The 11,470-nt window shown below is 49.6% G+C and overlaps 1 protein-coding gene across 1 annotated transcript; it reads right to left on the bottom strand.

Moving 5' to 3' along the window:
* Positions 1–450: 450 nt before the first annotated feature.
* Positions 451–2,523, bottom strand: LOC125425596 (myogenesis-regulating glycosidase-like). The gene has a single exon (XM_048483167.1). It carries the CDS (start codon positions 2,521–2,523, stop codon positions 451–453), a length of 2,073 nt encoding a protein of 690 aa, XP_048339124.1.
* Positions 2,524–11,470: the final 8,947 nt, after the last annotated feature.

The raw sequence follows: 11,470 nt of genomic DNA, 5'->3' as shown, positions 1-11,470 counted from the left end.
GGGCCCGTGAGTGGTTGTCAGAGTGGTCCAGAATTTCTGTGTTTTCAAACGATATCCTGTGTCCAGGTTGGTTTATCAAGTGTTCTGCTATTGCTGATTTTTCTGGCTGAAATAGTCTGCAGTGCCTTTCGTGTTCTTTAATTCGTGTCTGAGCGCTGCGTTTGGTGGTTCCTGTGTAGACTTGTCCATAGCTACATGGTATGCGGTAGACTCCTGCAGTAGCTAGAGGACCCCTCTTATCCTTTGCTGAACGTAGCATTTGTTGGATTTTCTTAGTGGGTCTGTAGATTGTTTGTAGGTTACTTTTCTTCATCAGATCCTCTGAAGATGCCAGCCACAGATGCAGGCGAAACGTCAGGAGAGAATGCTGGTAGAACACGGCCAGACAGCCCGGAAACTACACAGCATCCCAGTCTCACAAGAAGGTCCTTCACCTGACCGCAAAGCAGCTTAAGAAACCAAGGAGAAATAAGCAACTTCGTCCAAGTCGACTGGGTAGTCCTCAAGCAGGACAGGAGTCTTTGTGAAGAGTTCTCCTTTGTAGCTCTTCCATTTACCTGCTGGGAGGTAGATGTCTCTCTTTCGCATGCCTGGCTCCAAGACTGGGGCCACCATGAACGCATCCCCAATGAGGAACTGGGAGTCGATTTGGTGGGCAAACTCATCACCTGGAGAAGCCCACCAGATGGGTCTTATAAGAGGGTCCCCATTGGCAACGGCTTCCTTGGCCGCCTCCAACAAGAGGGGGGCCACCAGGGATTCACGGAGCCTGGTAAACTTCTGTGCAGTTTCAGTGACTTCCCTGTCATATAGCCAAGGTGGGATGGAGAACTGCATGGCTGGCAGAAATGCTGACAGCTCCAGCCAGCGGAGGTAGAGGTCCCGGTCAGGGAGGCCCACGGCACCTTCCGTCTTGTTGGGAAGAAAGTTTCCACCGATCATATCTGGCAATATGAAAGGATAGCCCAACAGGCCAGCGGTCAACACCGTGGGAATCACAGACCTGAGTCCAAGCTCATGGCCCCAAACCGAATCCCGGTCAATGATTCGGACAAAACAAGAGACGTGCTGGGATCGGTAACCAACACGGACTTCGGCAAACGCGTAAAAAGGAATGGCGACTTCTGCATAACGTCTGGACCAGATGTTGGGGTCTGGCAAGTGCTCGAAGGTCGTGAACTCCTCCGGAAGATAGCATGTCTCCCCAGCATCAAATTTGAAGGACACCACACCATACTTTGCGCATAGCTGCCTCAGCTGGCCCAGAAACCATTCCCTGGCGGAAGGTTGGGTGAAATCCAAGATGGCGCCCATGCCGTTCCACCACTTGACCATGGCAAGAGCTTGCCCTGATGGCGCTGTCACAAAATGCCAACTCACTTTCCCTACCTCAAAGTTCAGGGAATTTACATGTACGAAGGGATGTATCCACAAAGTGACGTTAAATCCCTCTTTCTTCAGCTTTTCAAACATTTCTAAAGCATTGGGGAACTTTACAGGGTCAAAGTCAAAGTCCCCGTAATTCTGCACGTACATGTCATCTATTTCAATGTGGCTATGTTTAAAACCGTACTTTTGAATCGTCTCTGCAAATTCTAGAAGTTTCTCCTGGTCAATCTCTTTTTTGTACAAAGCCCACGTGGACCAGATCGGAAACCTGAAGATGTTTTCTGAAGGTATCTCAGAAGGTTTGTGGAAATATCTCCGCACCATGTACTTGTGGGTGGACGTGATATCTGAACCTACGCAGACACGGTAACTCAGCTCTGGGAAAGGTTGCTGTCCCAGGGGGGGCTTATAGGGGGAGTCTGTATACCTGGCCTGGAAGAGGAGAGACCTTTCAGAAGCATTGAACCCCAGGTGAAAGGGCACCGAGTCATTGATCTTGATGGCAGCTGCTTTGGAGGAGACCCAGTACCTCTCCAAAATTCCTCCAAAGCTGTTCCTGAAAGAATACACATCACTAGTCACGAACGGCATAGGTTCTTGGTATCCCGGCAGCTGGATCGGCCAGTGCTGGACACTCGTCTCACAACCCCCATACCAGTGGGCGTCCCCCCAGAACATTTTGTGTTCCACCACAGTGTCTGCCACAAACTCCTCCCAGCGGACGCGGTAGCACATCACCGTGTCCTTGGGCTTGACGGTTTGTATGAAAAAGTTGAGCTTCCCTGTGTCTGACCTGGTGCAGGTTAAAATGTCCCCCTCCTTAGAGCACGACTCCAGGTCGAGCGTGCCGGATTGAAACGCCACCCTGAGGACCGCTTCCCCCTTCTGGCTTTGAACGGTGAACCCATCCTTCCGCAGGTCCATTTGTTCCATCTTCACCTTCTCTGTCCTCCAAGGAGAAACCAGGAAGTAGCAGCTTGCAGCCACAGCTGTGAGGAGTCCCATTGCTAGTACGCCTGCTCCAAGATGTAGGTGTGGAGATGCCCAAGAAGCTGATCTCTGCTCAGTTTTGCAGCCAGCCTTCCCTCGTGGTGGTCGTTCTCCTCCTCCTCCACGGAAGGGCCGAGTTGCCATCTCCCGGCCGTAAAACGTGCCTCTTCCGGTGAGCCTCTCATCCAGCTTTCAAAATGTGTTTCCAAACAGCTCTGAATGCTGCCCCGCGCAATTCCTTTATATCCAGGAATGCAGAACAGTGAATCTGTGAGCAGCAAGACGTTGCAGATCTCATCTGAGCCGAGCTTCTCAGAACTAAATCCAGACCGCAGGATACAGCGTTCCTTGCTGTTAGCTGGCTGGAAACCGCGGACGAGTCCTAGTTTACGCTCTGTTCCTTTCCATGTAGATTATCAGCTGACCAAGAGATATTATGCAAGCCGACTTCCATGGAAGAATCTTTAGCCAAGTTGTTGGGGGAAGGGCCAGCAACACTTGGAAACGGTGGTGTTTCTCATTGTGTCGCAACAGTGAAGTTATTCTACAGTAAGGCAGGAGTGTCCCCTAGTGGCAACATCTCTCCGGTTCCAGCTTAGAATGATTGATTTTCTGGTCTCCGCGCTGGCGATATTTTCCTCTGCAGCAATACAAACTCAAGGGGAAAACTCTCGAAATTATGAATTCCCGTCCAAGGTTGGTTGCACATCTCTCCCCAGGGTTCGGCCTGGAGGTAATCAAATGCAGGTAGGGTTGTCACCTTCCAGGTGATTGTATTAATTAGCCATACAGGTGCTTGCTTGGATTGTTAACTTGTGAGCAACCACTTTCACTATGGTGAACCTCCAGGTGGTGTTTGGAGGTCTCCCAAAATTACAACTGATCTCCAGACTATAGAGCACAGGTGTCAAACTTGCGGCCCTCCAGATGTTCATGAACTACAATTCCCATCAGCCCTTGCCAGTATAGCCAATGCTTATGTTGGAGGGACTGATGGGAATTGTAGTTCATGAACATCTGGAGGGCCGCGAGTTTGACACCCCTGCTGTAGAGGATGGGGAAAGGGACTGCTCAGAAGGGTAGACTCTATGGTATAATATCCTCATAGAATCCTAGAGTTGGAAGCGACCCCAAAGGCCATCAAGTCCAACCCCCTGCAATACAGGAACACACAATCAAAGCACTTCTGACGGATGGCCATCCAGCCTCTCCTTAAAAACCTCCAAAGAAGGAGATTCCACCACACTCCGAGGGAGTGCATTCCACGGTCGAACAGCCCTGACAGTCAGGAAGTTCTTCCTGATGTTTAGGTGGAATCTCTTTTCCTGCACCTTGAACCCATGACTCCTGATCCTAGTCTCTGGAGCAGCAGAAAACAAGCTTGCTCCCTCACCAACATGACATTCCTTCAAATATCTAAACATAGCTATCATGTCACCTCTTAACCTTTTCTTCACCAAACTAAACATCCCCAGCTCCCTAAGTCTCTCCTCGTAGGGCATGGATTCCAGACCTTTGACCATTTTGGTTGCCCTCCTCTGGACCCGTTCCAGCTTGCCAATATCCTTCCTGAATTGCGGTGCCCAGAACTGCGCACAATATTCCAGGTGAGGTCTAACCAGTGCAGAATAGAGAGGTACAATTACATCCCTCGATCTAGACCAGGGGTAGGGAACCTTTAACACTCAAAGAGCCATTTGGACCCGTTTTCCATGGGAAAAGAAACACTTGGAGCCGCAAATAATTTTTGACATTTAAAATAAAGATAACACTGTATATATTGGGTTTTTTTACCTTTTACTCCGCTCATTCTGAGAAGCACATGGATGCGTCCGCCCTGCTGCCTGCAGGGCGGGCAAGGATAGGGCCAGCCGCTCGGCCTCGCCGGTCGCTGGGAAAGCGCCCGCCCCACTCAAATGGGGCGGGCGAGAGGGGAAGCCTGCAGTGTGGCCCAGCTGGCCGTGGGCAATTGGTGCACCCGCCCTGCTGCCTGCAGGGCAGGCAAGGATGGGGCCGGTGGCTCGGCTCGTGGAGCCGCAGTGCAAGGGCAGAAGAGCCGCATGCGGCTCTTGAGTCGCAGGTTCCCTACCCCTGATCTAGACACTATGCTCCTATTGCTACAGCCCAGAATCGCATTGGCTTTCTTGGCCGCCACATCACACCACATGCTGCTAAGGTCTCTCCCTATGCTCCATCCCCAGGTCGCCAGGGATTTCCAAACTTAAATGTAGGCACCCTTCTCAGCCGACAACTGGCATGGATGAGCAAGCTCTTTCTCTAAAGACTACTAAGGACAAGAGGCTGAGAAGACATATTGAGGGTGCTAGGAGATTTCTCCATGACAGCTCTTGAAGCGTTTCTAAGATGAGCATTGGGAGCAGATCCACACCCATGAATAGCGCAGCTTTCCATGTATTTTATTTATTGATGTTATTTACAGTTTACCATTCTTACTAGACTCAAGGAAGATTACACAGAGTTAGTCAATACAATTAAAAAGTATGGGACATTCGATAAGCTGTGCCATAGGATTTTGGGGATCTGTGTGGTTTCCGGGCTGTCTGGCCGTGCTCTAGCAGCATTCTCTCCTGACGTTTCGCCTGCATCTGTGGCTGGCATCTTCAGAGGATCTGATGTTGGGAAAGCAAGTGGAGTATATATATCTGTTGGAGTGTCCAGGGTGGGTGAAGAAACATTGTCTGTGAGTAACAAAGAAGGCAACCAGGTCAATAGTTGAGGGCATCTGAATAGAAGTATGAGTAACAATGAAGTCTATAGCATGGGAGTAACAATGGAGATAGCAAGGTCACTGGTGGGAGCATCTGAATAGAAGTATCCTGGCCTTTGTTTCCTTTGTCTATGGTCATCCTGTGTTTGTGTGGAGCTGGTTAGACACTGTCTTGACTCTAGTATTTTTCAACACTGGCAGCCAAGTTCTGTTCATTTTCATAGTTTCTTCCTTTCTGTTAAAATTGTCCATGTGCTGATGGATTTCAATGGCTTAAATGCTATAGACTTCATTGTTACTCATACTTCTATTCAGATGCCCTCAACTATTGACCTGGTTGCCTTCTTTGTTACTCACAGACAATGTTTCTTCACCCACCCTGGACACTCCAACAGATATATATACTCCACTTCCTTTCCTTTCCTACCATCAGATCCTCTGAAGATGCCAGCCACAGATGCAGGCGAAACGTCAGGAGAGAATGCTGCTAGAACACGGCCAGACAGCCCGGAAACCACACAGCACCCCAGTGATTCCGGCCGTGAAAGCCTTCAACAATCCATAGGATTTTGATTGTAAAAATCCAGTGTTGTTGAGTTTTCTTGTGTAACAGACCAGCTTGGGGAATTACCCTTTTTGGAGTCTCAAAAGCAGCTTACAAACTCCTTTCCCTTCCTCTGCCCACAACAGACACCTTGTGAGGTAGGTGGGGCTGAGGCCCCTTCCGCACATGCAGAATAATGCACTTTCAATCCACTTTCAATGCACTTTGCAACTGTGCAGAACAGAAAAATCCACTTGCAAACAATTGTGAAAGTGGATTGAAAGTGCATTATTCTGCATGAGCGGAAGAGGGCTGAGGGAGTTCTGAGAGAACTGTGACTGGCCCCAGGATGGCAAATATACTTCCCACCTCGTTTTTGGTGCCTGTTGTGGCTTCACCCTGTCTTCTGAAGCAAATACAAAGTAAGCACCTAGACAAGCAGCAGTGGCGTAGGAGGTTAAGAGCTCATGTATCTAATCTGGAGGAACCGGGTTTGATTCCCAGCTCTGCCGCTTGAGTTGTGGAGGCTTATCTGGGGAATTCAGATTAGCCTGTGCACTCCCACACACGCCAGCTGGGTGACCTTGGGCTAGTCACAGCTTCTCGGAGCTCTCTCAGCCCCACCTACCTCACAGGGTGTTTGTTGTGAGGGGGGAAGGGCAAGGAGATTGTAAGCCCCTTTGAGTCTCCTACAGGAGAGAAAGGGGGGATATAAATCCAAACTACTCCTCCTCCTCCTCCTCCTCCTCCTCCTCCTCTTCTTCTTCTTCTTCTTCTTCTTCTTCTTCTTCTTCTTCTTCTTCTTCTTCTTCTTCTTCTTCTTCTTCTTCTTCTTCTTCTTATCAGCTTCAAAGTTTTCCTACAGTTCTGCCTCCCCAAACCAAAGTGCTCGCTCGCTGACTTCGGGCACCGGGGCGCTGTCTGTTTCTGAGGCTGTGTGCTGCCGGAATCTTAATCAAGTATTAGTGAAAGGAAGGAGAAACCGTGCGTTCTCTTGCTATGGGGATGGGAGATGGGGAGGCCGGGAGAATGGCTGAAAACACAGAGCTTCAAGGATCTTTGAGAACTTTGGCTTTCCTTAAAGGGAAAAAAACACACACACACTTTCCAAATATAATTTTCTTTCCCTATAGCTGAAACAGCCTTGAAATGTCTTGTAAATAAGAGGGTAGACTTGAGACAAGGAGCCACACGTGCGAAAAAACCCAGCCGCTGCTTCTTGGGGGGAGCTCGAGAGGGCAGATCTGGAGGGTAGAGGTTTTCAGTGGAATCTAGTGGGGGTGTTAAACACACCAGCAATTAACAATGAACAAAAAAACACCCCCAGTCCTGTTGCTTAAGAACACAAATACACAAACTTCGATACTTAGAAGAAGAAGAAGAAGAAGGAGGAGGAGGAGGAGGAGGAGGAGGAGGAGGAGGAGGAGGAGGAGGAGGAGTTTGGATTTATATCCCCTCTTTCTCTCCTGTAGGAGACTCAAAGGGGCTTACAATCTCCTTGCCCTTCCCCCCTCACAACAAACACCCTGTGAAGTAGGTGGGGCTGAGAGAGCTCCGAGAAGCTGTGACTAGCCCAAGGTCACCCAGCTGGCGTGTGTGGGAGTGGGAGTGTACAGGCTAATCTGAATTCCCCAGATAAGCCTCCACAGCTCAGGCGGCAGAGCAGGGAATCAAACCCGGTTCCTCCAGATTAGATACACGAGCTCTTAACCCCCTACGCCACTGCTGCTTACTACTAATTTACTAAGTGAATTGAAAAGCGGAAATAAGTGCACTATAGTCTGTTGTCTAAAACAGCTATAAAATACAAACCACTGACAATAGACATATACAGAAAATGCAACTGTATGCACAGGGACAATTACCATCTTTGAGTTCTTTTTGTTTTGCTGTGTAACAAAACACAGATAATTATAGTCCTTTACTGTCAGCATACATGAAGGACTTGGTTAGTGGTTATAATAGTTGTACACCCTCTTTAGGAGTGCAAAAATGTCCAGAATGAGGCATTCTGAAATGCCATTCGCGATATTGAGATGTTTTCGTGAGCTCTTGCTCAGTAGAATGCTGTGACCACTAGGTACAGAAGTAGTTCTCTGCGATTAGAAAAACTCTGGTCTTGCCCTGGGCGCCATTATCTGCTGGTACATCTCTGCTGGAAGGAGCGGAAAACCCGAAGCGAGGGAAAACACTGGGGTTTCCTCACTCTCACTAACTGTGGAGCTTTCGGGTTCTGAGGCTCCGTAACACAAAGCACTTTGGTACAAAAATCTCTGACCAGAAACATTCCCTTGCTACAGGACAGAAAAGCAGTGAATTTCATTGCTACCTGCTACTCTTTCATTGTAACCTGCTACTCAGTAGAGACAGGCAAGGGCAAATCAACCTCTGACCATCTCTTGCCTTGAAAACGGTATGGGGTTGCCATAAATAATAGAAGAAGAGGAAGAAGAGGAAGAGGAAGAAGAGGAAGAAGAGGAAGAAGAGGAAGAAGAAGAAGAAGAAGAAGAAGAAGAAGAAGAAGAAGAAGAAGAAGAAGAAGAAGAAGAAGAAGAAGAAGAAGAAGAAGAAGAAGAAGCAAAGCTGACAGAAGAAGAAGACGACGACCATTTAATTTAATTTGACTTAATTTGACGACGACGGCACTGACGAATTACCTAATTTAATTTGACTTGAGCGACGCAACGACGCATTTAATTTAACTAATTTTAATTTGCATTTAACGGCAACTGCACGACGCACGGGGGAGCGGGGGGGGACGACGGGGGGGACGACAAGGGGGACAAGGGGGACGACAAGGGGGACGACAAGGGGGACGACAGGGGGCATGGGGGGACGACAACGGCGGGGACGACGACGGGGATGACGGGGACGAAGGGGAGGAGTAGTGGTTTGGATTTATATCCCCCCTTTCTCTCCTGTTAGGAGACTCAAAGGGGCTTACAATCTCCTTTCCCTGCCCCCCACAAACACACACCCTGTGATGTGGGTGGAACTGAGAGAGCTCCGAAGAACTGTGACTAGCCCAAGGTCACCCAGCTGGCATGTGTTGGAGCGCACAGGCTAATCTAGTTCTCCAGATAAGCCTCCACAGTTCAAGTGGCAGAGCGGGGAATCAAACCCGGTTCCCCACGTTAGAGTGCACCTGCTCTTAACCACTACACGCCCAAATCTGATACACAATCTATAACTGGAGGCGCTGGGGACTGAGCCTGCGACCTTCTACATGCCAAAGTGAGGCTTTTCCACTGAGCCACCGCCTCCTCCTCTTTCTCATTATAGCTGGAGGTGCTTGTCTTGGCCTTCCTCCAACCCCAAGCAGCGCCTCCGGCCGCCAGCAAGCCGTTCAAGTTCTTTTCATTTTGCTGCTCGGAGGCAGCGCCGTTGAGAAATCTCCACTTCTGCCAGCGCCCCTCGCCTGCCCTTTGGCTGCTCCGCGCCCGACTTTCCCATCCATCAGGATTTGGTAAACAGCTGCTTCTGTAAAAGGAAGGCTCTGCTTGACGAAGAAGTCCGTGGTGCGTAGAGGTGCGCCTTTTCTTTCAACAGGAGCCGGTTTTGAGAAAAGGCACTGCTTCTCCAGTTGCTGAGAAGTTGGCACCCCGGAAGGGCAGAACATTTCAGAGGCATTCTGGAGTCCCCACTTGGCCCCCTTCGGCGATGAGAACGGAAACACCAAACCTCAGAAATTATTTTCTCCCATTGCGTGTTTAGCTATCAGGATCCCCTTATTCACCTACCCTGACTTTGGGGTTAAAAGAAACAGAAGCATTTTATTCCACACTTTTAGAAGGACTTTTTTTTATCTTCGCTGCAAAACAATGAAGCTTTTCAAGGGGAGCCCAATTTGGATATTCCTCCTGCGCTGGCTGCCGGGTAAGTTTGCTTTCATTCAGCTCTCTTTCCTTTTCTCCCCTCGGTGACAATAAGTACAAAAGAAGCCCAGCTCCTTGGCATGGAAGAGGCTCCAATCTGCCTTCGCTGCCCGCTTCTGCGTCGATTTAGTGGTAAAGATGATCGTCCCGGCAAAAAGTTGCGGCCCACAGCGTGGTAGAAAGAATCCACAAAGCAGCAGAAACAGCGGAGGAAATCAGGGAGTCACAAAAGTTTTTGCAAATTGTGAATATGTAAATGGCTCTGCTCAGGGGCGTAATGCCCATTGGGCAAGGGGGGCAGCTGCCCAGGGCATCACCTTGTGCGGGGCATCAAAATGCAGGGCTCCTTTTTTTGGTATTTTTAGTGGTTTTCCATTTTTGGCCTGCAGGGGGTGCAGTTTTAGGCTAGCAGCACCATATTTTCAGCGTATCATCAGGAGGCTGTCCTTATGATACCCCCCAAGTTTGGTGAGGTTTGGTTCAGGGAGTCCAAAGTTCTCGACTCCCAAAGGGGGTGCCCCCATCCCCCATTGTTTCCAATGGGAGCTAATAGGAGATGGGGGCTACAGTTTTGAGGGTCCCATAAGGACAGTCTCCAGATGATACCCTGAAATTTTGGTGCCGATACATCCAAAGATGCGCCCCCTGCAGGAACATCCCAGAAATTTGCCCAAGAATCTTTGTTCTGCATTGAGTTTTCTGTATTGCTGTCAATGGGGGTTGCAAACTGGGGGGGGGGGGGGCACATTTCTGAAGACCACAGTCTCAAAACTTTCAAAGGTCTCATCAGGGAGACTGCCCTGATGTATACCCCAGGTTTGGTGCAGTTTGGTTCCAGGGGGGCCAAAGTTATGGACCCTCAAAACTGTAGCCCCATCTCCTAATAGCTCCCATTGGAAACAATGGGGGGGATAGGGAGGGAACCTTTGGGGAGTCCACTTAACTTTGGACTCCCTGAGACAGAACGCTCTCCACCAAACTTGGGGGAGTAGCACGCCAAGGACAGTCTCACTGAGTGATACCACCCTGAGAGGCCTGGTGCCGATACATCCAAAGATGCCCCCTGCCTGCAGGAACATCCCAGAAATTTGCCCAAGAATCTTTGTTCTGCATTGAGTTTTCTGTATTGCTGTCAATGGGGGTTGCAAACTGGGGGGGGGGCACATTTCTGAAGGCACAGTCTCAAAACTTTCAAGGTCTCTCTGTCCAGGGGAGACTGCCCTGATGATACCCCAGGTTTGGAATTTGCAGTTTGGTTCAGGAGGGCCAAAGTTATGGACCCTCAAAACTGTAGCCCCCAATCTCCTATTAGCTCCCATTGGAAACAATGGGGGATGGGGGAACCCCCTTTGGGAGTCCATAACTTTGGGCTCCTTGAACCAAACCTCACCAAACTTGGGGAGTAGCATAAGGACAGTCTCCTGATGGTATGCTCAAATTTTGGTGCTGATATGTCTAAAAATGCACCCCCTGCAGGCACCAATGTCCTGGTGCAAAAAAAATTGGTTGTGGTGGAGTGGCCGCCCATGGGGGGGGGGGGGGCATCCAACTCAGGTTTTGTCCAGGGCTCCAGTTTGCCTTGTTACTTCCCTGGCTCATTGGACAGAGATGGTGTGGAGTGGACCTTAATGGACAGCCTAAGGCTGGACTTAGGCTGCATTATGAATACAGGAAGTTCTCTAGCGAATCACCACGTTCGAGCCAATTTGCAGCTTCAAAAGTTCTATGTATTGTCGAAGGCTTTCACGGCCAGAATCACTGGAGTGTTGTGGGGTTTCTGGGCCTGTAGGACCACGTTCTAGTACAGGGGTCTGCAACCTGCGGCTCTCCAGATGTTCACGGACTACAATTCCCACCAGCCCCTGCCTGCATAGCCAATTGACCGTGCTGGCAGGGGCTGATGGGATTTGTAGTCCATGAACATCTGGAGCGCCACAGGTTGCA

Source organism: Sphaerodactylus townsendi, unplaced genomic scaffold, assembly GCF_021028975.2.
Source record: "Sphaerodactylus townsendi isolate TG3544 unplaced genomic scaffold, MPM_Stown_v2.3 scaffold_90, whole genome shotgun sequence".
Lineage (NCBI taxonomy): Eukaryota > Metazoa > Chordata > Lepidosauria > Squamata > Sphaerodactylidae > Sphaerodactylus > Sphaerodactylus townsendi.
The sequence above is the reverse complement of the archived record's forward strand: the minus strand, read 5'-3'. Positions and strand labels throughout refer to the sequence as shown.